This window comes from Cervus canadensis, chromosome 22 (genome assembly GCF_019320065.1).
Source record: "Cervus canadensis isolate Bull #8, Minnesota chromosome 22, ASM1932006v1, whole genome shotgun sequence".
Classification (NCBI taxonomy): domain Eukaryota; kingdom Metazoa; phylum Chordata; class Mammalia; order Artiodactyla; family Cervidae; genus Cervus; species Cervus canadensis.
The window spans coordinates 41,514,890-41,541,684 of record NC_057407.1 but is presented as its reverse complement, the minus strand read 5'-3'; the positions used below and the strand labels follow the sequence as shown (position 1 = coordinate 41,541,684).

General features: G+C 50.7%; 1 protein-coding gene across 9 annotated transcripts in view; it reads left to right on the top strand.

The window, feature by feature from the left end:
* Positions 1-26,367, top strand: part of SSUH2 (ssu-2 homolog) — a 70,949-nt gene extending 44,582 nt beyond the window's left edge. For 7 of the 9 annotated variants that reach the window (XM_043441807.1, XM_043441809.1, XM_043441808.1 and 4 more), the window contains 11 exons: positions 9,176-9,274; positions 9,628-9,709; positions 11,220-11,352; positions 12,514-12,574; positions 13,679-13,803; positions 16,112-16,174; positions 17,803-17,888; positions 19,229-19,321; positions 19,702-19,807; positions 21,448-21,555; positions 24,665-26,367. In XM_043441807.1, the coding sequence (XP_043297742.1) occupies positions 9,176-9,274; positions 9,628-9,709; positions 11,220-11,352; positions 12,514-12,574; positions 13,679-13,803; positions 16,112-16,174; positions 17,803-17,888; positions 19,229-19,321; positions 19,702-19,807; positions 21,448-21,555; positions 24,665-24,811 (1,103 nt within the window). In that variant the 3' untranslated portion in view covers positions 24,812-26,367. Of the gene's footprint in view, positions 1-2,646; positions 2,914-9,175; positions 9,275-9,627; positions 9,710-11,219; positions 11,353-12,513; positions 12,575-13,678; positions 13,804-16,111; positions 16,175-17,802; positions 17,889-19,228; positions 19,322-19,701; positions 19,808-21,447; positions 21,556-24,664 lie in introns of those variants that run through there. The other 2 variants (XM_043441814.1, XM_043441813.1) reach the window with 2 other exon arrangements.
* The last annotated feature ends 428 nt before the right edge of the window (positions 26,368-26,795 follow it).

Sequence of the window (26,795 nt, the reverse complement as noted above, 5' to 3'; positions counted from 1 at the left end):
GGCCACATGCACGACCAGGTGCACTGTTCAGAATTCTCCCCACAGGAGGATTTCCTTTCACTGTCTTCCGGGTATGCACTCAAAGGAGGCTGTAGTGTTGCAGCATCCACTTTTGAATTTTGAACCCAGTTTACACTGACTCTGAAGCCATAAACTGTTAGTTTCTAGTACTGTCCACTTTGTATAGTCATCAAGCTTCTGCTATAATATTCTTTGGAGAGGCCCAACTCAGTGGAAAGATATGTCACTAGACAGATCTTCTGTCTGGTAAGCTGAAATGGTCCCCGCATTCTGGATTGGCTCTCAGCGTGTCTACTTGTAGCATGAGTGTCCTGAGACTCAGTTCCTCATGACAGCCTTTTAGATACCTGCAGTTATTGGCTGAGCCCTCCCTTTAGGCGTTTTGCTCAGCATCATGTTCAGCTGCAGCCATACGCCATGACTTCTGGATTCCCTTCTAAAGCCCTGCGCTGCCTAACACAGTTCCCACGGCCACGACTACTTTAAGTAGTCCCACAGCCACAGCACTCTCACAACTCAGAGAGCAAACTGAGATCAGACAGACTTTCTTTCCAAGAACAAACAAGATTCTCAGCAGTAAATAGATAGAGTTAACTCTTAAACACTTATGGTCATTCAACCAATGTTTCATGAGTACTTACCATGTGCAAGATGTGAAGAGTGTGATGATGGATCATATCCATGGACCACTGTGGACAGGTTCAGGAAGAAGAGCTATAGGCAAGCCTTTTGTTGATAGCAGCAGCAGTGATACAGGATGAATGTAAAATGTCGGGAACTTAGTTGATGCCTCTCTCAGCCCACCCGAAGCCCCCTCTGATACCAGTAAGAGGTGGGAACCAGTATTAACTTCGTACTGGCCTGGATTCTAGAATTAACAATGCTTGTTTCTCCTGACACCTGAATACTACGTGGTGATGGATATCGTTTGGCCTCAGTCACTCAAGCATGCCATTGTAGTTGCAGACAGCATTCCTGTCTTGATGCTTAAGCCAGATTAGAAAGTTCTAGCAGTTGGTTTGTTCATTCCTCCATGTATTTTAAGAGAGATTTATTAATCCACTACTGTGATCTAACCTAGTGTTCAGCAAGGGACTTTCACCGCCTTTGATCAATGCTCCCTGGTTCCTAAGATACAGGTAATGGTTGTCTGCATTTTTGCAGCCTCAAGATTTCTGGAACCCTTAGTACTCAGCTGTATTTAAAATTCTGTTCTTCTGTTTGCCATTTAATAATTTCCTATGATTGTTTCAAATGCTGAGAAGGGTTTTTGGCAAGCATACATTGTTGCTTGAAAAGTACTGAACAACAACAGCAAAATACTCAACCTGTAATGGCGGTTTACATATTATTGTTTTAGTTAAGCCACAAATTGTCTCTCTCTGTCTATCATCTGTCATGTTTAGGTTCAAATACACACACACACATACAGACAAAGACATAGACACACATGCGTATTACATTTAGAGTAAGACACCCACACCAGGCACATACGTCTATGGTAATCCTGTTACCATGGGGACAGATCTACAGTGGCTTAAAATCATTGTTCAATGTACAAAACTATCAAAAAGCTAAATGAATTCTTGAGGGCCTTGGCCTTTCTCATGAATATGCAGTAATGAAATTAACTCTCAAGTTAAAGGAAAGCAGTGCTCCAGTCAACCATAAAAAACCTACTTGTGAGCATTGAGTCATCTGAGCATATTCAAGAAGCATTTGTCAAATTATTGCTACTGCGTTCATGACTGTCGCCAGCATTCTGTTGAGGGTGGGCAGTGGATGACGAGGGTGGATGTGGGGGAGTGAGGCTGAGGGCACTCTGGAAGCATCTCTGTGCCTGGTGTGGCTGTCGAGGCCAGGCCTGTGCGCCTCAGTCAGTGCCTCCCAGGTGGGCACGACAGTCTGTTGTGGGCATCGTGACACGTCCTACAGGCACTGCTGGGCTGGGCAGGCAGGCACAGGGGATGTGCTTTGCCCCACCAAGCCAGGCTGTCCTGGCTAGAGAACCCCAGGTCCAGATGAGAGGGGTCACTGCCAGGGATCCGGGGCAGGTGGTGCCAGCTCCTGAACTCTCTGCTTCCAGCAGCAGCTGACCAGGTCCGGGTGTTCATTGCTCAGACTCCTCCAGAGGAGAGGGGTATCCTTGCAAGGGTTGGGGTTGCAGGCGTTTCCAGTCCTGATGCAGAAGGCTTAGGAAGAGACCTTTAAAAACCCACAGATGTTTCACAGAGAGCTGGGCCCATGCAGCCTGGGTCAGGAGCTGGCTCTGCCCACAATGTTCCGTGTGGTTTTGGAGCATCACCTCATAATCCCAGCCTCAACAATTCCCCTGTGAGCCCAGGAGGTTGACACTGAAGTCTTGAGAGATCCCACGTGCTTCTCCTCTGCCCCGTGGGGAGGTAACCTCCTCATGGTTATTGCAGTTTACATTTTTCGGTGTCTCCTCCTCCCTCATCCTGCCCACACAGCACTCGGGAACCTGCCTCCTTCAGATGAGCCATGTGGCACAGGGGTCAAGAGCTCTGACTTAAGAGTCTAGACAGGTGAATATTTGAATTCTTGCTCAGAAAAATGGGCTCCATAGAAGTGCCTGTCTCACAGGACTGTGTGTGGAGGCAGGAGATTGGTAGCACAAGCCTGGCAAGTAGAGGGTCTTGTGAGGAGGAGCCCCAGGAGCAGCACTTAGACCCGAGCAGCGCTCTGATGGGCTCCGTGCTTCCCCGCAGATGTTTCCCTCTGTTGTATTTAAATCGGGCAACAATGGGCCCGCTGTTCTGGGAGGGGCCAAGGGTGGTCCCTCAGATCCCAGCGGCCTGGGCCCACTGGGAGGGCAGGCACTTCCTTGACTGGACATCTGGACCATGGACAGGGATCTGAGTGACGATGACAGTAAGTACAGCTGGTCAGGGCAAAGGGTGCTGCTTCCAGGGGACGCTGAGTTGAAATCTCTCTGCTGCCCTCAGCACTGTCTTGGTTCTGCGTCTGTGTTGCTAGAGCATCCCTTCCTTCCTCCCTTCCTTCTTCTTGCCTGAAAAGCCCACTTGCGCCCTGTGGGCTGTTCTTCCATTAGGTACCCCTGGGCAGTTGAAAAGGATGGCAGAAACCAAGGTGAGACCTTTCTTCCCTAACTCTGTAACGCTCTCTGAATCTTAAGATTCTTTATCCTTCCTTTTTCTGATTGACAGTCCGTCCCCACCCCCATTCTCCAGAGCCAAATGCTAGCCTGAATATCAGGCTTCCCATTTCAGTCACAATGGCAGCAGTTCTTAGATGAAGTTAATTTTAAAGAAATGTCAGTGAAAGGTTTTTATGTGTGATCTCCCTCTAGCAAGAAGGTGGCTTGTTCATTGCCGCTCATCAAACATAGCCCAGGTAACCCCATCTTGTCATTAGTCATGGTGTTAGTCGCTCAGTCATGTCTGACCCTCTGCGACCCCATGGATCAGAGCCCTCCAGGCTGCTTGTTCCATGGGATTCTCCAGGCAGGAACACTGGAGTGGGTAGCCATTCCTTTCTCCAGGGGATCCTCCTGACCCAGGGATTGAACCTGGGTCCTCCAGCATTGCAGGCAGATTCTTTATCATCTAAACCACCAGGGAAGTCCATCTTGTCCTCCCTGGGACAGAAATACAATGGAATCTGGTAACTATTTAAAGAAATAAAAAAGGAAGTGGTATTTTCAGAAGAGATGTGATGTGTTTTAAGACAGAAATGTTTGATCCTAAATTTGGGACAGGCAACCAAGTAGAGTACCGGATTTAAAGTTGGGAGGCTAGGACTCAAGTGCTGGCCCTGCTGTCAGCTGGCTGTGTGATCTTGGGCAAGTCACTTAACCTCTCTGAGCCTCAGTTTCCCAACTGTAGAAGGAGATTGGTCAGGAGTTGTTAATTTGAGGACCATGAAGTCAAGGGCAAAATATTACGTATACGTGCTCTGTGTGTGTTAGGTGGGGGTAGGGTATGCTCAGGTCTCATTTGGATCCCAGAGATGCCTGTGACATTAGTGCATTTTCAGAGTTACTGAACGTGGTGACTCTGAAGGTCCTCTGCAAGCCCATCACTTTTTACGGCCTTTAATGTTGGTTTCTCAGAGCTTCAAGCCTCAGAACTCCAGTGGGATATAAAATGAATGCATGCTCATCTTAGAGAGCTCAGTTTATGTTTTCTTGGAGTCCTTTTTCATACTGAAGTGAGAGAATGTACATAGATAATTTAGCATGTATTTGAGGAGGACTTACTCTGACCTCTGATGTGTTGGAATTGTGTATCCATAGTATTATTGTAATAACTTTCTGCTAATAGTTGATTGAAATCTTTCATCTTGGAAACACTGCTCATTAGCTTTCCATTTATATTTGGATTTTGTTGTAGTAGATATGGGCTATGTCAGAGTTGAATTCAAATCCAAGTGCTGCCTAATTGCTGGGTGACTTTACTTAAGTCACTAAACCTCTCTGAGCATTATTTCCCCCAAGGAAAAAAATAGAGATGGTGTCATCTTGTATAATTTATAAAAGATTAATTTTAATGTAAAGTGCCCAGAGTAGGCATGGAGTAAATGATCAGAAAATGATCAGATTATGTCCCCTAGAACATTAAACTGCTCTTAACGGAAAATACTGTTATTGTGCTCTTTCTCTTTTGGCATCAGGCTTTTTGGTAAGCAAGGTAAGAGGAAGGTGAACTCTTTTTAGTTCCCTTAAAGTTCTAAAACCCCTTATTCTGCTGTAGGGTCACTCTATATGCTGGTTTCCAACACAATTGAACTTCAAGCTGGCACTTTGGGTCTCCTGACAGGTGTGAGATGGTTCAGAAATTTTTTAGAAACTAAGTTGATGAAATCTGAAACTAGGTAAAATTTTTTCCTCATTTCAGAAAGGAAGGCTGCTGTGGGACTTCCATAATTTAAATGTCCTTTCTTAGGTGAAAGATGGTATCCACTTTAGCCAATTGAGTTACCCTTCCTGGTCACTAAAGTTTTGTCTCCTTAGTTTTTGTGTCTATAATGTGGAGCAACTTCAGAGAAAATACATTCCTCCAGTGATATACTTTGGTACCAAAGGAGGCATGGATAGGGACATTCTGGGATGTGGCATCCACATGGAAGTCACTTTTAGCATCACCTCCATCAAATTTCAGTGCTTTGAGAATGATTAATCAGAAGCAGGAGACATGGACTCCTTTGATCCTCTGACATCAAAGGAATGACGTTTTAAAAACAGAAACTTGAGGGGTTATCCATGAATTGTGCCTGTCTCCACAAGAAAAATTCTTTTCTATACAAAAGAAAAACAGCTGGTGCCTGGTGAATAGAAACACGACCTGGGTAGCCCTTTGTGAAGCTCTCTGGGCAACCACTTGACCTGTGTGCCTGGAGCAGTGGGATGTCCCCCCGAGTGGAAAGGCCGTAGGGCTTGGAGTCAGGCTCTGAGTTCTAAGTAGTGTTTCTGTCTCTGCTGTGAGCTCACTGTCTCAATCACATCTCTGAACCCCATCTTGTCCTTCTAAAAAATGGGGTCCTTCTACAAAAGTGGTTTTCATGAGGTGCAAGAGAGACCATGGCACACCCCCAAACTAGGCCCAGCATTGTTAGGGGACTGTGATCCAGCTAGACGACCGCCTTGGAACACAGCCCAACATCGCGGGAATGGTGACGTGGCTGGTGGCCCCCATCAGAGCTCCCCATACTAGGCGCCACACAATGTCCTGTGATGTCCGCATTCTTGTTGTGCCTGATGCGATCTGCCCAGGAAATGACGCTCAGGCTGTGCTTCAGCCTGGAGGTTTTTATTCTTGTCTACACATAATGGGGAGGTTAATTTAGCTCTGACACATTGCCAGAGGTCAGAGTGACTCCCAGTTGATGGATGGAGCTCTGAGTTTCCCACCTCTTATTCTTCCCCTCTTCCTGCCTCTGTTTGGTTTTTAGCAGGACAGAGCGGCCACGTGGCATTTCCTTGTCTCCTTTGTCTGGGAGAGTATTGATGCCCCATCAGAGTCAAGACTTCCGGATGGGTGGTGACCCTCCCAGGGAATGGGGCTGTGATAACCTTGCCTTTCTTTTCATGTTTGACATTCTCACTCTGGTCCCCTGGCTTAAAGGAGCACAAAGAAAGAAGAAGACCTGCCCTCCTCAGGTCCAAGGCATTGACCAAACATGTTTTACATGCCAGGCTTGGGGCTGAGAGCTGTATACACATTGTCTCTTTAGATGGGCCCTAAGATCACCTGCTCTCTTTCACAGCTGGGGAGGTTGAGTGTTGGGAGGATGGGTGTCTGACAGTGTCATGTATTACCTGGCTCAGATGCTGGCGTATTAGATCCCAGATTCCTAGCCACTGTGCCTAGGGATTCTGAGTCTAGTCACTTTGGGCTGCAGTCCAACCCTGCCCCTCATCTTTAATTCTTTTTTTTTTTTTCATCTTTAATTCTTTTGACTGGATTCATAGATACTGCAATGAGTGAGCATGGACCCCACGCCAAAAAGTTTCAAATTCCAGCCGCCACCTTCCTGATCCCCTTCAAACCCAGCCACACAAGTGTGTGGCAGGTCAGGGTGGGCATAATATGGCTCACAAATCAAAGCTTACCCACTGCCAGTTTTGTAAAGTTTAATTGGAACCAAACCACACTTATTCAATTGTCTATTGTCAATAGCTACTTTCAGGGCACAATGGCTGAGGCAGACTGTACAGCCCATAGTCTGAAATACTTACCACCTGGTTATTTGTAGGACACAGCGACAGGTGTTCAAAGCTTTGGGATGATGTTTTTCTAGTAGTCATGTATGAATGTGAGAGTTGGACCATAAAGAAAGCTGAGCATCAAAGAATTGATGCTTTTGAAATGAGGTGTTGGAGGACTGTTGAGAGTCCCTTGGACTGCAAGGAGATCAAAGCAGTCTGTCCTAAAGGAAATCAGTCCTGAATATTCATTGGAAGGACTGATGCTGAAGTTAAAGCTCCAATACTTTGGCCACCTGATGCGAAGAACTGACTCATTGGAAAAGACCCTGATGCTGGGAAAGATTGAAGGCGGGAGGAGAAGGGGATGACAGAGAATGAGATGGTTGGATGGCATCACCAACTCGATGGACATGAGTTTGAGCAAGCTCCAGGAGTTGGTGATGGACAGGGAAGCCTGGTGTGCTGCAGTCCATGGGGCTGCAAAGAGTTGGACATGTGTGAGTGGCTGAACTGAACTGAACTGATTGGTAGAAAATGTTTGCTGATCCCTGGGTGCCTGGTGGCTCGAGTCGCTGAGAATGCTAATAAACTCATTAGAAGCAAAATAATATTGAGAACCAAGGTTCAACAAATAATTCCAGGTGAATTCTCATCCTGGGATTTCAGGACACAGCAACAGGTGTTCAAAGGTTTAGGATGATGTCACGTTACATCATACCCACATCTGTCCCAGGGCTTTTCCCAGGGTCTCAGCAGAATCATTCACTTACAGATACAGGTTTTCTGGCTAAGAAAGGTACTCTACAACTACAAATGTCCTTCTATTTCTGCTTCCTTTGAAAGTTTCCTCCCAGGAGGCAGAACTTTAATAGATCCATGATTATTTGTTACTGTTAGAGGACAAGTACACCCTAATGAGGGAGGTGGTTGAGCCAGGGTTTTTTGTTTTAATTACACCTCCTCTTTCCCTCACTGTTCTTGACCTGAATTCCAAAATTTCAGGCTTCCTCACTACCTGCCATCTGTCTCTACTTCCAGATAACCTAGGCTGTTCTACTTCTGAACAAGATCTTCTTATTCCTCTTGCCTTTGTTTTTATTACTCTCTAAAGGACAGAACATATTCTTTTTATTTCTATAGTGATTAAGAGCAACAGGCTTTAAAGAACTGCAAAAGAAAAAAGAGAAGGATCCAGGAGATGAGGTGGATCCACTGAAAGCTTGAATTGAGTGGGCTTCAGTGACTTAATGCAGAGAACCCCTTTCCACGAACTGCTTATCAGCTCACCCTTTAAAGTCAACTTCCTGTGGTCAATTGACCACTAGAAAGACAGAGCTGAGGGATCCTTGTCCCCCAGCATGGGGGCTTTGGGGGACGGATTTGATGGATGGCGCAGTGGGCTAGAACTGGATCAAGGAGCCTCTGTCCTTCTCTAACTCCAGCAATGCGCATCCTCAGGATACTGGAATAACTCCTCTGAGCCTCACACTGCTCAGGTCAAGCCGAGATAGAAGTTCTGCCTTCTGCACCTGCAGGAGGGGTGGTGAGGGAGGCACCATGTGTGGGAGGCACTTCATGAGTTGTCCTGAGTTTCCAGTTCGCAGACCCAGCATCTGGCTGGTAGACAGCTGCCTTCTCACCAGTTGCTCGCATAGCAGAGAGCAATCTTCTTAGGACTTTGATCCCATCACAGAACTCCATCCTTAAGAACTTATGCCAACCTTATCACCTCCAAAAGGCCCCAGCTCCATTGAGGGTGTGGGTTTCAACATATGAATTTTGGGAGGATGCAGACATGCAGTCCATTAAAAGGTTAGTGATCTGGCAGGCAGTTGCTCTGGACTACAGGGCCCAAAATAGCTCTGCTCATATTCCTGGTGGCTTGGCAGGGTGCTTGGAGAAGGCGGGATACCACTGGGCCCCTGTCCACGTAGTCTGTGGGTGTTTCCACTTGGCCTCTCCAGTGGAGTGGTCTGATTTCTTACCTGGCAGCTCAGGCATCAAGAGGGATGGCTTCAGGAGGCCAGAAGTAGGAGCTGCAGTTCTATTCTCAGCTCCCTGCGTTCCCTTGGTGAAGCAGTCACAAGCCTGCCCAGGCTCCAGGAGCGAACAGGGACCTGTCTTGTGATGAGAGGAGCATCATAGAAGTGTGCCCGCCTGTTACTCAGTGACTGTCCCCCGGGGCCGTGGAAGAGGCTACTGCTTATGAAGCCCCTGTCCTGATGACTGGCTCAGAGAAGGAGCTAACAGGCAGGAGCTGCCCTTCCTCACGTTCCTCTCCTCGTTACTATTACTGCCGCTACTCTCATCACCCCACCCCATCGCTGCCCGCCCTGCAGATGTGTGTGTGTCCCAAGGGGACCAGAAGGGGCCAGAGTGAGGCTGAGTTAAACCTCAAGGCTCTTCACCATGTACTGGCCCTCACTTGTTCCTCCCCGAGGCTCAGCACTGCCTGCTCTCCCTCAGGTGTGGTAGACCTCAGCTTTGAAGCCGAGAGTCCTCTGGCGCCCCCGGCAGAACTCCTGGAGACGCTGCCCAGCTGTGACTGGGTCCTTCAAGGGGACAGTAAGTGTGTGGTCTGTAGGGTCTTGGGTCTTCCAGCCTCTTCTGGGGTGACGCTGTTGTGGGTGTGTATGTGGAATAGGCTGGCTTGGGAGAACTCCCCTGTCCCCTGGGGACCTTGGGAAGCCCCTTGTCACTGTTGGGAGGGAACTGGAGGACAGGGGCATAGGTCCTGTGTCCGTGGACATTCCATGACCATGTCCATCTCCATCTAAGACCAGGATGATGCTGGTCTTGGAACTCTCCTTCTTCATCTGTTCTTTCTCACATTCGGCTCATTTTTCCTTCTTTCATCCCACAAATGCCTGTGCCTTGAAGCCAGACTGTAGAACCCTGACTCCTCCCCTCTTCTCCAGGACACCAGATATTTTTCCCACCTTCAGAGACTGCAGGGAGACCCCAGGAACAAAGATGCTGGTCCTCATTTCTGGAACACAGGTGAGATCTGGTGGCCCTCGGGGAGCCATCACACGGGGTCATGCATGACGATCCCTCAGTCACCTTTGTCCCCTGAGAGCCCTTCTCAGAAATCTTAGGGGCCACAGATTTCAACCTAGACTGTGCCTCAGAGTTCAGTCCCGCTCGATTAGATTCTCCAGGGATGGAACTTGGGAATGTGTACTTGCCCAAGCTTTCCAAGCTGTCTGGCTACCATGCCAGGCTTGAAAACTCTAGTCTAGATCAGGGGTTGCAAATGACAGCCCCTGGGTCAGATCCAGTCCACTGCCTATTGGTATACGGTCACGCATTTTTTTTCCCCCCTAGTGTCTGTGGCTGCCTTTACACTGTGACAGAGGAGCTGAGTGGTGACACAGAGGCCATATGACCCACAAAGCCTAAAACCTTTGCGCTCTAGGCCTTTAGCAAAAGCCCGCCGCCCTTGCTCTGCTCCCTGGAGCGGGCCCTCCTTGTGTGGAGGACTCGGGGCGGAGCTCCGGCTATCCAGCTAGGTGTGTGTGGACACAAGCAGCCACGCCTGTTCTAAGTCTAGAGTGGCTATGTCCTGCCTTCGAGGGTGTCCTCCTGGTTCCTGGCCCCACTGCTGCCTGGACCACTTCCCTTCTCGTTGTTGGCTACCGCCCTGTGTGCCCACGGACCCACTTCCTCCGTGGACTCATCTCGGCCGCCCCAGTCCCCACATTCTCCATCTGCTCTGCGCCATCTGTGGGCGCACAGACCTCTCTGTGCCCTGGGCCAGGGGTGCTGGGGACACAGCGTGTATGAATGCAGGGCTTGCATTTGGAGTTGGGCGGCCATGGAGAAGAATATGAAGATGAGAGGGGAAGAAGGAGGAAGGAGCCCTGCTTGTGGCGGTGGTAGGGCAGGAGGGCTTTTGCTGAGGAGGGTCAGCTGGGCCTCAGGAGAGTCTTCCAGAGAGGAGGCCGAGGAAGGGTCACCTGTCATCTGCCTTCCAACCCCGTGCTGCTTTCCTGCTGCGGGCTCACAGGAGGTCTCCCTGGACACCACTGTCAGAAGGTTCTCGACTGGGGTCTCCTCCTGAGCACTGCTTACAGCTCCCGAGAGCAGGAGCCTTGTCTGCCTAACTCTGCCTCTGTCTAGCTGTGTGACATCTTCTCTGGACCTCAGTCTTCCATATCTATAAAATGACATCATTCATCTTTTTTGTTTTGATTTTTATGTTATTCAAGTTCTAAGATTCTATTAGCCTTTCTCTCCAGCTCCACACTCCAGCTAAAGTACATTTCTGTCCTCTAGATGGTGCCACTTTCCCACCAGCAATCCGTTCACACAGTTCCTGATGCTGGTGACACCCTGCCCAGGTGGATGCCCGAGGGCTCTACCCCTGCTGGGGACCATGGTGCCCCCCCAACTCCCTGCCCCCCGCAGCGTCCAGTCCTCAGTTAATATCTGCACAGGGAGGGGGCTGGCTGGCCTGGTGAGCCCGCAGGGTGTCCCCAGGCCCACTGCCCCCCTGCTCGGTCCCCAGCAGAGTCCCCGTGGTGACAGAAGAGGCGGCCCGGGAAGCCCTCCTCAGCTTCGTGGACTCCAAGTGCTGTTACGGCAGGGCAGCCGCTGGCGACCTCGTCATCCTGGAGCTGAAGCAGCAGAACCTGTGTCGGGTGAGGGGCGGCCGGCGGGGGCCTGGAGAGGCCGGGGGAAAGGAATCATGGGGGGCCGTGTGTGTGTGACTGGTGGTGACGCTGGTTCTGCCACTTCCCGGGTTTGCAGTGAGTGACAATACAAGGAATCATGAGTATCAGTCACCGTGAAGCAGCTTGAATGCCCTGGGCATTACGGAAAGCACATTCCATATATGTCTTATCAAATCCTCATAGCTGCCTTGCACTGTAGATAACCGTCATCACCAGTTAAGAGGAGGAACTGGATGTTTACAGAAGTGGAGTTACTTACCCCCAAACACGAAACTAGAAGTGACCAAGCTGGGATTCAAACTGGATTTGCTGGCTTCAAAGTCTTGTTTTTTAAGACACAACTCATCTGTTTGCCAGAGGGATAACAGGACCACCTCCTGCCCTGATCCCAGCGCCCTCTGCCTCCCCCAAGTTTCGTCTGTGCCAAGGCTCATTTACTCACCATCCCCGGGCCTGAGGCTCCAGGGGGGCCTGTGTCTGGTCCCAAGACCGCAGACGCACCTGTCGCCCTCTGCCCCGACAGGTCAGGTCTCAGTCCTCACGTCCTGTGTCACTGGAGCAGCTTCCCCAGAGGGCACACAGCCACATGGAAATTGGCCTCGCAGGGATCTGGGGTAAAGGTCTCTGTGTGGCTGTGTGACCTCAGGCAAGTCAGCGACCTCTCTGAGCATCCCTTTCCTCCCATGGGGAAGGAGGAGCTGGGTGATGTCCAAGATCCCTTCCGTTTTGTGATCCTGTGGATGAGGCTCAAGAAGGAAAGAAGGTCTGGACATCAGGCAGATAAATTCCTCCAAGGGGATGCTCAGAGTGGCTGATTCCGGCAGCCTCCATCTGTCAAAAGGCGGTTTTTGCTCTAAAACTTAACTGGTAGGCCATTTCTATGTGTAAAGACATGCGGAGCTGAAGCTGCCCAGTTGTGTGCCGGTCAGGGGACATTTCCCCGGACTGAGTGAGCCCTGCAGGAGCGTCCCGGGCCATCCATGAGAGGTCACTACAGCCCGCCTGTTCTGAGCAGCCCTTGGGTGCTGTGCATGGCGTGATGAGCCCAGGGGCGGGAAACCTCATTTTCTGCATAAGGCTCTGTCTTCCTAAGGGCATGAGTGTGAACACGTTGTTTTTCCTTTGCAGTATCGATTGGAGACCTTCAGTGAATCCAGGATAAGTGAATGGACTTTTCAGCCCTTTACCAGTAAGTGAGTTGTCTGATATCGGTGTAACTGGGAGCAGATATGGACGGGGCTGGTGGTGAATGTCAGGACTTGTCTTAGCTACTAACCCTGAGGAAGATGCTCTGCCGCCCCAAGCCTGATTTCCCATAAAACGAGAGCATAGCCTTTCTTCCCAGAGCCTCCCCAGAGCTGAGCTTAGCAAACGCTTCCTTGTTCAAGAAGCGGTTTGCGGGAGATCCTGAAAAAGTCCAGTGTTCGTCTTCGGCCACAGGCTGGTGCTGCCACCTGGGGCCAGGTGGCAAAGGGAGCAAGTGTGCTCGGGCGTCTGCCGGCCTCCCAGGCCGCCCCCAGCACCTCCCCGAGGCTCTAGACCCCCCTTGTTCACTGTGCCACCCCGCCCGCTGCTGGAGCACCCAGAGGCTTAAGGCTGTCTGTCTGGGAAGCTCGGTGCTCTGCCTGCTGTCCATGCTGGCCACTGTGGCCTGTCCTTCCAGGCTCAGCTCACGGGTCCTCTCTTCTAGGAAGCCTTTGAAGATTTCCTCTCCTGCTGCCTCCTGCCCAGCAGAGGGAGTTCGTCTTCTGAGTTTTCAGAACCCTTCACTCAGCTCTTGTCCAAAGCAGTCACAGTGCCACATTCCATTGTATTGTGGTTGTTGCTGAATCTGTCTCCTTGAACGGAGGAGGATGAGAAAGAATGAGATGGTGGGAGTGGAGAGGGTAGCAATTCTAGTCCTTGTTTATTGATCCCTCAGCATGTACTAGCCCTGGGCTAATAAGCATTGGTGTGCCTTCTGCCACTCAGTTTTACTACCATCTGCCATGGTAGGTGGCACCATCATCCCCAGTTTAGAGAGGGGAGAACTGCAGGGCAGAGAGGTAGAGGGGCTGGTGTGGGCTTCCGCAGCCAGGAAGTTCAAAGAGGCAGGAGTCAGCCAGGTCTGTTCCACTTCAGAGCTTGGGCTCTTAACCACAGACCCTAAGGGGACCTGTATCTACCGGTCCCTTGGCCCCAGCGTTGAGCTTAACATCTGGTACCAGGTGCAGGTCTGGTCTATTTGATGAATAAATGAAAGCTGATACTCCCAGCTGTCTGCTGGGCTTAAAATGACCCCTTTCTCTGTCAGATCACTCCGTGGATGGGCCACAAAGAGGAACCTCCCCCAGGCTCTGGGACATCAAGGTCCAGGTTCCCCCAATGTTTCAGGAAGACACGAGGAGGTTCCAAGTCCCTCACTCATCATTGGTCAAGGTAACTTGTTTATTGGAGACGTCACTCCTCTCTGAGCTGGTTTTCTGGCAGCATGGTTTCTTAAAACTTTATCCTTTTAAAAAGGAAACTCGAAGTTCAGGCTGGTGGTTCATTCCTTGCCCATCAAATGCACAGAATTCTAAGGAAACCCAGTCTATGGGATGTAGACTCATACAAAATTCCACACAGAGTAGGGAGCATTCACATAGCAACAGGATGGTATGAAATTGTCACCAGCTTTAAATAGTGAGTATTCATATTCTTAGGCCATCTGAGTGTTTTTACCCTTTTTATTTTTATTTTTTTCCCATCAGTAAATAGCTGAATGAAACAAATATAAAATAAAATTAAAGCATCATGGGATTTTTTTTTTTTTTTAATGGAAGTCATTAGGGCAGCAGAATTTGATATCCGTGCTGTTTCACAGAAATGTAATCAGGACAGGCAGTGAGGGTAGCCTAGTGTGTTGTAAAAACACAGCCAAGATGTTTTATGTTATGTTCTCATCTAATTACCTACCTTGTTTTCACTTTAGAACTTGATTCAAGCATGTCATTTTACCCTCTGAGTTTTCACAGCGTCATCAGACGAAAACGACTTTGAGAGATCAAGAAAGTGTTTCATTCTGTTCTCCAGGGCGGAAAAGCTATTTTGATTCAGTTATTGAATTCCAGTAGCTAGCTCACTGCCTTTTGCAAAAATACCCTGTTTTTTTTTTTGTTTGTTTGTTTTTGTTTTTTTTTTTTAATTTTTTTATTAGTTGGAGGCTAATTACTTCACAACATTTCAGTGGGTTTTGTCATACATTGATATGAATCAGCCATAGATTTACACTTATTCCCCATCCCGATCCCCCCTCCCATCTCCCTCTCCACCCAATTCCTCTGGGTCTTCCCAGTGCACCAGGCCGGAGCACTTGTCTCATGCATCCCACCTGGGCTGGTGATCTGTTTCACCATAGATAGTATACATGCTGTTCTTTTGAAACATCCCACCCTCACCTTCTCCCACAGAGTTCAAAAGTCTGTTCTGTATTTCTGTGTCTCTTTTTCTGTTTTGCATATAGGGTTATCGTTACCATCTTTCTAAATTCCATATATATGTGTTAGTATGCTGTAATGTTCTTTATCTTTCTGGCTTACTTCACTCTGTATAAGGGGCTCCAGTTTCATCCATCTCATTAGGACTGGTTCAAATGAATTCTTTTTGACGGCTGAGTAAAATTCCATGGTGTATATGTACCACAGCTTCCTTATCCATTCATCTGCTGATGGGCATCTAGGTTGCTTCCATGTCCTGGCTATTATAAACAGTGCTGCGATGAACATTGGGGTGCACGTGTCTCTTTCAGATCTGGTTTCCTCAGTGTGTATGCCCAGAAGTGGTATTGCTGGGTCATATGGCAGTTCTATTTCCAGTTTTTTAAGAAATCTCCACACTGTTTTCCATAGTGGCTGTACTAGTTTGCATTCCCACCAACAGTGTAAGAGGGTTCCCTTTTCTCCACAGCCTCTCCAGCATTTATTGCTTGTAGACTTTTGGATAGCAGCCATCCTGACTGGTGTGTAATGGTACCTCATTGTGGTTTTGATTTGCATTTCTCTAATAATGAGTGATGTTGAGCACCTTTTCATGTGTTTGTTAGCCATCTGTATGTCTTCTTTGGAGAAATGTCTGTTTAGTTCTCTGGCCCATTTTTTGATTGGGTCATTTATTTTTCTGGAATTGAGCTGCAGGAGTTGCTTGTATATTTTTGAGATTAATCCTTTGTCTGTTTCTTCATTTGCTATTATTTTCTCCCAATCTCCTAGAAGGAACATACCTCAACATAATAAAAGCTATATATGACAAACCCACAGCAAGCATCACCCTCAATGGTGAAAAATTGAAAGCATTTCCCCTGAAATCAGGAACAAGACAAGGGTGCCCACTCTCACCACTACTGTTTGTTTTTTTTTTAATGGCTTCTGTTCCCAAAGACTCCTTTAGCCACCTGTTAGGCAAAGGATAATGGCTTTTGTGGTTTAGCCTGGGAGTATGAGTAAAGACATGGGAGTCAGAGACCATGTCTCCCCGTCTTAGCATCCAGGATAGACTCTCTGGAGCTCCAAGGAGATGGTAATGTGACCTCCTTGGCTTGGCGTTCAAGGCTCTTTGGAATCCTAGTCATGAGCGAATGGCCGTCTTCCCACTGTGGCCTGAACTGCTGTACATTTATTTGGGATACTGACATCCTGGGGGTGCGGGTGGTGCAATCAGGAACTGCTGGTTCCTGGGAAACTGGATCAAGGCGAGCATTTACTCTCAGGAATGCCACAAATGCCACGGGCGTGGACGCTACAAGTGCAGTGGCTGCCACGGGGCTGGCACGGTGAGTCACACGCGGCTGTTGGTGAGTAGGTGATGTGTGGGAGCAGGGCCCTGTGGGGGTGGAGTGCTGGGCTGGGGCCTGGGGCTCCCTGCACTAACAGTGCGATCTCACTCAAGTCATCCTCCCTTTCCGGGCCTCCATTTTCCTGCCTGTAAAATGGGGACGTTGGATTGGGTGGTCTCTACTGACTTTATTTCACTTTGATGCTTCATGACTTTTATTCCCCTCTTTTTCCCTCCTCCACCTACAAACATCTGAGTACCTGCTCAGTGTGGCTGCAGGAGGACAGAGACCTGGGGTGCTCCTTGCAGGGCCCCTCTGTCTGTGGGACAGAGTGACAGGTGCCCAGCACTTAGGGGGCAGGCGCAGGTGCCGACGAGTGGCACTCAGGGCCTTGGAGGGACAAGACTCGGGCCTTGGGTTAGTTTTCCGGGGCAGCTGTAATCAAGGACCGCAGGCTGGGTGGCTTAAAGCAACAGATCTATTCTCTCAGAGTTCTGGAGGCTGGAAGTCCAAAATCAAGGTGTCGGCAGGGTTAGTTCTGGGAGGCCCTGAGGGAGGTGCCACCTTATCCTTCCTCTAGACTTCTGGCGGCAGCTGGCAAACCTTGGCTTGGAGCTGCCTCACCCCACCTCTGCCTCCATCGTGCCCTGGCTTCCCCGTGTGTGGGTCTCTGCCTTCCCACAGGGACACGGGTCATTGGATGCAGGGCCCAGCCTTCTGCAGTGTGGCCTCACCGTACTAATTACATCTGCAAAGATGATTGCCAAATAAGGCCACATGCTGAGGTTCTGCTTGATGTGAATCTGGGGGTGAGGGGATAACGTGTACTGTTCAGCCCATCGTGGGCCCTTCAGCACCGTCCAGGCCCTTGTGGCCTCAGTGTTCTTTGCAGAGTCCTGCAGGCCACGGGCTGTCCCAGCGGGAAGTCCATGCCCCTCTGTGTTCTCAGGCCTCCCCACCTCCCCATTTGTGCCCCAACCTTTTGGGTACACACTGACCACCTGCCGCTCTAAGCTGAGCATTCTTCGTTTACCTGCCCGCCTCCCTTGCGCCCGCCTTCCACCTGCTGCACGCTCATCGCTCTTCCAGCCCTGTGCCCCTGCGAGGCCGGCTGTGGCTGCACCAGCTCACTCTCCTGTGGCCTCACTCCTGCCCTCGCCTCCTCCCCAGGGCCCCCTCCCCGCGGCCTTTGCTCTTCCCTCCCCTCTCCCCTCCTCCTGCATTGTCCCTCAGGCTTTCCCTGGAATGGCTCCAGAGCCCACCCGGAGCCTACTATAGGGGTGTAACCTGGCCCATCTCTGGGGGCTTTTCTAAGACTGAACTGTTACCCCCAACACCAGAGGGGCCAGCCTGCCTATCTCTCCGCCTCTTCTGGCCATGGCTGCTTGGTCTGGGATGGTCCCTGGGGGTCGTGGGGATCAGAGAAGAGCAGCAGAGGCGAATGTCTCAGAAAAAATAGGGATGTGAGGATGCAGGGTCTCTTACAGACAAGGGGCGGAGGCCCAGGGAGAGGGAGTGGGGAAGTGGCTTGGGGAAGGTCACAGTCTGGACTGGAGCCGGGTCTCAGGACGCCCTCTGCCTGCTCCCGGGAGGCGGGTAGGGGCTGAGGCTGCGTGTGTCCGCAGGTTCGGTGCTCCTCCTGCAGTGGCGCCAAGCGCAAAGCCAAGTCCGCCCGGCGGTGTCAGATGTGCTCGGGGTCCGGCAGGCGGAGGTAAGACGGGGCTCCCCAGCCAGAGCTGAGGAGCTGAGTGTGCTCTCACGGGTGTTCTTGCTGTCACCGCCTGCCCTCGGGAAGGCAGGTGGGTGCGCGATCCATCTTTCCACCTTCTGTCCCCTGAGCTCTGGGCATTGTAGGTGCCTGGCACATCGAGAATGTTTCTCCAGACCAGATGGAGCCCGTTGGGCAATCTGTGGGTGGGTCGGGGGGAGGCATGAGGCACTTCTGGGAGGAAGGGAGGCAGTGGGTAAAGAGAGGAGACCTCTTCCTGCTCATGTGGTGGGGAAGTGAATATAGAAAAGCACCCAAGGTGATACTCTTAACTCTGAGGATCCAGGCCTGGGCACACCCTGTTCATAACCCACTGCAGGGACTAAATGGAGGAGGAATCAAGGAAGGTCAGCTGACTGGCTAAATCAACAAAGTGCCTGTTTGCAGGACTCTGCAGTCCATGGGCTGTTGCCCATTTTGGAAATGATGGCCTTTCATGTATTTGTAAAATTTTTAAAAGGGAACAAGAAACCCCGAGGAGTGAAACTCTTCAACAGGTACATTGGTTAATGACACTTTGGGCTCACCAAGGCCCAGGCCATCCTTCTAACAAGCCGGATGGTGAGCCTTGGAGGATCTGCCACCTGTGACTGGTAAAGGAGGTCTTAGATTCGGAAGGAAACTGAGGTTTCTTTCACTTCAAAAGTAAAACAACTCCAATTCAAACTGGCTTTAGCAAAATAATAAACTTGTAGGCCCGTGCAGTGGAAAAGTCTAGGAATAGATTTCCAGAATGATTTCAGGTACAGCTGGATCCAGGTGCTAAAGCGATATCACCAGGAATCTGTCTCCGTCCCGCACTCTGCTTTCCTTTGTTTTTGCCTCATCCTCAGGCAGGTTATCTCCTGTGGTGGCAGAGGGGGCCACCAGCAGCTCCAAGCTCGGCCACCTCAGTAGGAAAGCATGACCCTTTCCTGATAGTCCCAGCAAAAGTTCTGGGGTAGATCTCAACACACCCACCTGGCTCATGTGTCAGTCTTTGTATCAGCTCTGTGGCGAGAGAGATAGAATGAACTGGTTGGCCAGGCTGAGGTCCCAGGCTGGTCACAGGAGGGATGGGGCATGCCCTGGAACTGTGTAGGCTCTGGGCAGTGGGGGAGAAGGGTGGTCTCCAGTAGGAGGTTGGAGCACTGCTATGAGGTGCTATGAGGAGGTCTAGATGGTGGGCACGTGGAAGCAGACCTTGCCCACCAGAGCCCACCTCTCAGAGGAAGGATGTTGGGGGAGGGCCCTGGAGCCACTGGGATGCCACGACTGTCTGTTACCATCGGGGCCCCTCTCAGATGCAGCACGTGCTCGGGGAGGGGGAACAAGACCTGTGCCACCTGTAAGGGCGAGAAGAAGCTGCTGCACTTCATCCAGCTGGTCATCGCGTGGTACGTGCGCCTGTCCGAGCCGTGGCCTGGTGGGTGGTGGCTGGGGTGGCGCATGGCCTGCAGCGGTGTCTGCAGAGCAGGTCCGCTTGGTTGGGGCTTTCACAGCGCAGGCGCCTGCTGGGAGAGCGGAATCCCAGGTCCTGCGTTCCCACGTCAGGAAAGCTCGCACACATTCAGGGTTTTCCCCATCAGGCACCTTGCTAGATCAGCACCTGACTGGTTTCCCACCTTACAGGTGAGGCTGCTGGGGCCCAGAGAGGCTAAAGCGTGTTCCCGAGGTCCCACGGGTGACCTGGCAAGCCCTCCTGCCCTGGGCTGCCTGAGCCAAGGCCATGTTCTTCACCCGACCCCCCTCTGTCTCTCATCCTCCTCACTTCCAGGAAGAACAGCCTGTTTGAGTTTGTCTCTGAGCCCCAGCTGGACTGCCCTGGGGAGCTGCTTGCTAAAGCCAGAGGAGAGACCCTCTTTAAGGACGAAAACACAACGGTGAGGAGGCCTTTGCAACTGCCCCAAAGGGAGCTGGGTCCCTCCCCCGCCCCGTGAGCCCGGGTCTCCTGGTTCTGCAGGCATTGCCTTCATCCAGAAAGAGGCTGGGCGGGAGCAGAGCTTCCCAGGCAGATCGCAAGCTGCTGGGACCCTTCAGGGCTGCTTCTGTTTGAGTTTTACATCATCACCTTCCATCCTTCCCCTGTTCCTTATCTCACCCTCTTTTCCTCCTTCCCCTGCACAAATCTTGAGACCTTCCTTATATACCAGGAACTATGCTAGACCTGGGGATACTGGAAAACAGAATCTCTGCCCTTGGATCTCACAGTTGTTGAGGGAGAAGATGATAATGGCATTTTCTTCACAGTGTTGAATGGTAGAGAGACAGGAAGGGGCAGAGGTGTTGGGGTGGGAAGTGGTTTTGGGGGTAAATGCACGGTGTGACAACAGGAGTCAAGGTGTCCAGCAGAGGAAGCAGCAGGACAGAGGCCGTAAGGAGCAGCAGAGAGCAGGGGGACTTGGGGGCAGTGACCTGACCAGAGCAAGGGGCTGAGACCCAGCAGGTGCCAGCAGCCAGATTAGGGAGCGTCTGTACACTGGGGGTTGGCAAACTCTGGCCCTCACCCTGTTTTTTATAAATAGAGTTTTATTGGAGCACAGCTCATTTGTTTGTGTACTGTCTGTGGCTGCTTTTAGACTTCAAGGGGAGAGTTGAGCAGTTGAGATAGAGAGACCCTATGGCCTTCAAAGCCTGAGTGGTTACTCTGACACTTTACAGAAAAGATTTGCTGCCCCCTGCTGTCCACCTGTGGCTTTTATAGGACATCTGTGGAGGTTTATTGGGAGGGTCAGTGTTTCCTTATTTCTCTTTTCTTCTCTTCCTTCCTTTCTCTTTGTACAGTATGTGGCTGTTTCAGATTGGCTGGTAAATATATCTAGTTTGACATCCATCACCATATAGTTAAAAATTTTTTTTCCTTGTGATGAGAACTTTTATGAACTACTCTCAGCAGCTTTCAAATATACAATCCAGTATTATCATCTGTAGTCTGGGCTCTGTAATTTACATCCCCGAGACTTATTTATAGCTGGAAGTTTGTACTAATTTACCCCCTTCACCCACTCCCCCCCCCACCCTTACCATCTCTGGTAACCATCATTATGCTCTCCACGTCTAGAAGTTTGGTTTTTTGTTTTTGTTTTAATTCCACATATAAGTATCATAGGATATTTATCTTTCTCTAACCTAGCTCACCTAACATAATGCTCTTTTCCATCCATGTTGTTAAAAATGGCAGGGGCTCCTTCTTTATGGCTGCACTATAGTTCTTAGCCTGCTTTCTTTGCCCCGATCACCCTGTTTGCTAAAGGCTCACTTCAGGCATCACCGCTCTAGGAAGCCCTGCAGCCATCCTCAATCTGAGCTGGGCAGCAGCAAAGGTGGGTGGGTGGGTGCTGGGTGGGGGAGTACTCTGTCAACAACCCTCCTCTTTGGTTGGATGGAGGGTCCCTGGAGGTTTAAACCTCCCCCCCCCCCACCCCTCTTGCCCCTGGCCCGGGCCCTCCTGTCTCTGGGCTCATCCTCCCATCAGCCCCTAAGGTGCTGAGGCCCCGGGTCAGGCGGTCTGTGTCTCCCCCAGGTGTACCCCATCGTGGACTTCCCCCTGCGGGAGATCTCTCTGGCCTCCAGGCGCGGCATCTCAGAACACAGCGCAGCCCTGGCCTCCCGGGCCCGCGTCCTGCAGCAGGTGAGCTGAGGGGGTCCCGGTTGGTGGGAGGTGAGGGGCCGGCTGGGCTGGGGCTCCAGGGCACTGCCCTGTGGACAAAAAGGAGGGAGTGGGCCCTTCGCTCTGCGAGGGAGGCTCCTTGCCCAGAGTGGCTGGGCGGAAGGATGGGGGCAGGGGGGGAGGGAAGGAGCCCCCGTGGGAGGAGCACGGAGGTACTGGGGACTGACCTGGGGCCAGAGTGGCCGGAGGGCAGAGGGCAGGGCGGGCCAGACCGAAGGCCACAGGGAGAGGTTTGGGTTAATTTATCCAGAGAGCGACAGGAAGCTTGCAGGGTTTCACACAGAAATGTGACTCAGTGTGATTTTGATTCTCACCCCCTGGTATTCAGAGAGGGGACGGGAAAGCTCGAGATCTAGGGTGGAAGGCAGGGTTGGAACCCACCCAGCGTGCGGCCTGACAGGCGGCCAGGGCCCGGGCAGTTGTGCGGCTGTCTCCTCCCGGCCACTAGGTGGCGGTGCTGCCCATCGCGCTGCCAGAAGCAGCGTGGTGTGTGGGAAGGGACGCGGGGCGGGGGTAAAAGAAATGGGGCGGGAAGACGAGGGCTCGAGCCGTGAAGCCCCGCGCCTGAACTTGGCGAGAAGTCTTTCCGGGGTCCGAGTCTTACACTTTGGGAGCAGATCCTGGTTCTCCCGTATCCCAAAGTGGGCCGACGCCAGCTGCGAACTCCTTGCAGTTAAGTTTCTTACCTTGAGAAAGAGATGCTACCGTCACATCAGAGGGTTTTGAAGGGATGAGATCATTTGCTTTAACCGCCCGGAACCGGTACTTAAAATGTCAGTATTCCTTCCTTTCCTTTAAAAAAAAATTTTTTTTTTTTTTTTTTAAATTTGCTTGTGTCAGATCTTAGTTGCATCATGCGGGATCTTTTGTTGTGGCCTGTGGAGAAGGAAATGGCAACCCACTCCAGTATTCTTGCCTGGAGAATTCCATGGACAGGGGAGCCTGGTGGGCTATGGTCCGTGGGATCGCAAAGAGTTGGATACGACTGAGCACACAGCACACACGTGGACTACCTCGTTGTGGCGATGGGCTTAGTTGCTCTGCCTCATGTGGGATCTTAGTTCCTCAAACAGGGCTCATCAAACAGGCACCCCCCGCCCCCACCTCCCCTGCATTGCAAGGTGGATTCTTAACCACAGGACCACCAGGGAAGTGTCCTTCTATTCCCTTTGCAATGGGAATTCCTTCTCTCTGCACAACTACCCTATCTGCAGGAGAGAAAAGGATGCATTTAACTTAATAGTGACCCTCGTGGAGCTGGAATGAACCTCAGCAAGATATGGGGGCATGGCAAACTCAAAGGCCTGCAGAGTGGGTGGTACTGTGAGTGGGAGGACCCCTTACCCAGAAGGCTGGGCATCCCTTCAACTCTGTGGGGCAGAGATTTCAGACCTTCTGAAGTTCACATTTTTATATGAAACCTTCCAGCTTGTCAATATTGAGAACAAAATTCTTAAAAATGCTGAGAACACTGTATGGGCTGCCAGACTGATATACCCCTGGTCTACTTCAAACCATGACTTTTCCAATAAATCAGAGGCGGCCCAGAGAGTGGAAGTAATTTAGGCAAGGACACACAGCTTCTTAGTGAAGAGACTTGGAGTAGAACTCAAAATTTTCAACTCTAAGGAATATGTTATTATCCACCTCATTCAAGGCACACAAGTGACTCTCTGAAAACCAGGGAAGGTTTGCAGGGCTATCCGTTGAGGGATTCAGAGTGCTTTTCACACGGCAACCACTGCAGGGGCAGTTCGCTTCCCAGGTCAGGCTCTGCTTCCTGGTTCTGGCATGTGGTCACGGCTCTTGGACCCTCTCTTCTGTCCAGGGGCCTCCATGTCGTCATCTGTAAATGGGTGTGGCTGGACCTTGCATTAGGTTGGGCTCTGCAGAAGCAGCTCTTGAGACAAGGATCTGTGTGCTCGTCACTTGTTAAGCAAGGGCTCCCAGGGAAAATGGGTGAAGGGGTTGGGGAGCCAGAGCAGGATGGTTAGGTAAGGGGGCGATGCAGGTGGTGGTCCTCTGAGTGTCAGCCCTACCTCAGTGGCTCTTCACCTGGAGGTGATGCCTGGCCTGCAGCCCCATCCAGAGAGGACCCCAGATTGGTACCTAAGGACCCTTGCTCCTGCAGCCCTGGTATATTCTGGGGGCACTACAGTGAAGACCCCCACATATTGAGGTGTCTGTTCTGGGACTGGGCAAGAGCATCAAGGCATGATTTTAGCAGTTTGTGGATACAGACGGTTCTCCTGGGATGTTTTTACTGCTGAGGCTGGCAATTGGAGTCCTTTTGAACCCTTCATTTGGCGAAGGGGCACTGGCTACCCAAGATCACACAGTATGTGGCGGCAGGCCTCCGTCTACACCCCGCATCTCCTGGGCTTTCTATGATGGCATAACCCCATCTCAGGTGACACAGGCCATCTGTGTGGTGGTCCTGGAGCAGGGAGGGTGAACTAGGGCCAGACATGCATTTTTTTTAAAAAAGAGATGTAATGGGGGAACACTTCTGTGAATCTTTGCCCCAGATTGTCGTTTGGGTCGGCATCTATAGACCAAGATTCATGCTGATATTTTGCTCAGGGTTAAGATATTAGCAAGTAGAATCCAGTTAGGGGACAGCTGTCACATGTGGGGCCCTAATGTCTCCTTTCCTAATATCTCCATGGTTGTTTTAATGTAAAAATGTTTACAATAACTTTTCCCTCCAATTTTTTCCACCTCACTCTCTCCCTGCCCCCATCTAAAAATTAATGTCCTGTTAGATGCCCTGTTTTGGGCTGGAGACTTTCCCTACATCCTGAAACTCCCCTGGAGATGCCTGTGCCCTCACTTGATGAAACTTAGAATCAGGTGATGGTTAAAGATGAGAAGTCAGTTTGGGGCAGAGCTTTGGGTGAGTGAAGGAGCCTAGTAGGAGATACATCTAGAAGGCAGGTCTGGGCCAAAATGACAACTCCAGACCATGAACTTCCTCCTGCAGGTAGTAGGGAGCTACTGAGGGTTCCTGAGGAGGTGAGTGACTTGAACAGAACACTGAGATTTGCTTTTTGGCTGATTGTTTCCTCAGCGCCAGACCCTGGAGCTGATCCCCCTCACAGAAGTTCGTTACTGGTACCAAGGAAAGACTGACGTCTACTACATCTATGGCACTGACCAGCAAGTGTACGTGGTAGATTACCCCGAGAGGTACTGCTGTGGCTGCACCATCCTCTGACCCCACACAGCTGCCCCCAGAGCCCGCCACTCACATGTCCTAAGGAAGACAGCCGAGGTCTCTGAGTTCACTCACTATTGGCTCCTCTGGACAATCACAACCCCTGCATATCTTTCCAGAGTATTCAGCTCCTCTATCTAGCCACAAGTCCCTCCGGAGCCCCTTTGGCAGAATCCATCGTTGTATTTAACCCTCAAGAATTCATCTACACACATTCGTTTAGGAGAAGTAACTTAAACCAGGGGCTTTGCCTCTGGCATCTGAACTGAAGTGCTGATCGAGTGTGGGATTGGTTTTGCTCTCTGCTGGGTCAGTCTCAGTTCTGCTGTGTCTCTGCTATCATGGGCCTTTTGTGGAGCTGAGTGATCTTGAATTTTTGAAAGATACACAGAAATTTGCTGCCATTTAATGCCACTTAGGCAAAAGCATACAAAATTTTACTCCTCATTCTGTGGGTCAGAAATTCAGATGCGGCTATTGCGTGATGACCTATCTCTGTTCCATGATGTCTGGGGCCTCACCTGGAAGATTCAAAGGCTGGGGTGGCTCAAGGCCAAGGGTGCTGACATCATCTGAAGGCTGGCTCACGCAGATATCCAGTGGTTGATGGCGACTGTCAGCTGGAACACCTACACGTGGCTTCCCCAAACAGTGTGAGCTTCCTCACAACGTGGCGGCTCTCAGGGTAAGCACCCCTCATGTGCACCCCAATTAAAGACAGAGATCTACTCCAAAACTGGAGAACAAGTCTGCTTGTTGGGTAGGCTAAGGGTCTGTAGGCTCAGTTCTACCCTGGAGCCTGTGCATGGGTAAATTTTAAGAGAGTTTTAGAGGATACATGCAGGTTGCTATATCACATGCTGAGTTTACAACCTGCCCACTGAGAATAAGGTGGATTGGGTGCCTTGTGTGCCCTTTCCTGTGCAGGGACGCTGGGAGGGGGAGGGCACACCCTGCACACCGAATGCCCAGTTGGTTGCCTTCGGGGTGCTGGTTCAGGGGCTGGGTGGGCCACTGTGTACCTGGCTATGAGTAATCAGATGCCCCTGTCAGTCTTCCAATGCCTGCCCCCACCTGGAAGAGGATTGCTCCCCCCAGGCTTGAGGTGGAGGCGGGAGTCTGGGGCCATTCCCCCAGGGCATTGTACAAATGGAGGGATGGTTTTTGGTTGTTGCTCTCATTGGTGGATGGAGTCCAGGAAAGCTGGGTGTCCAGCAGTGCTCAGGGATGTTCACACAGTGGAGCATCATTCCACATGTTGCAAGGCTGGCAGATACCCCGCCGACACTCACAGAGAACTTCTACAAGGTCTCATCAATCATTGATGCAACGCTGATTTTTATTTAGTGTTCACCTCTGTTCTTTGATTTTTATGGTATGTCTTGTTTGAAATGGCCTCTGATCCTCTCCCTTAAGTCCACACTTGTAACTGTTGCCTTCAGTGGAGTTCCTCGGGCCACATGCTTGAGCATCACAGATCAAAATACATGTATTAAACTACTGTTTTCTTCTCATTTCTCCTTTATATTTCAGTTTGGGCATTAAATTGCTTTAAAAATGAGATGTAAGTGGGTTGTGTATAAATGTCATTGTCGGGTGAAAAGGGAACCTTGAGTATGTTAGAGTTGAGGCCATGTGGCTCATATGTGCTATTGGCATGTGAACCAGACCCAGTGAGAAAATCTAGCTGGAATAAAGTGGGTCATGGGGATACTGTTCTAAATGAGCGCCTGTGAGCCAGCAGCCACAGGGATCCTTGCTTCTGGTGGTTCTGGCAAAATCCCAGATGGTCACTGGGTCCTCTGGCTGTTTGATAACTGGTGTGTATTTTTCCCTGCAGTGTAATCTGTTTTCATGACCTTAGCTGCGGCCAGGATCTGACTTAATTTGCTCTTTCTGCCTGTTACCCTAGGGCTGAGTTGGCTGTCACTGGAGGGTAGAGTGCGGAATTTGAGGGCAGCCCTAACCCCTGCACTGGCCACTG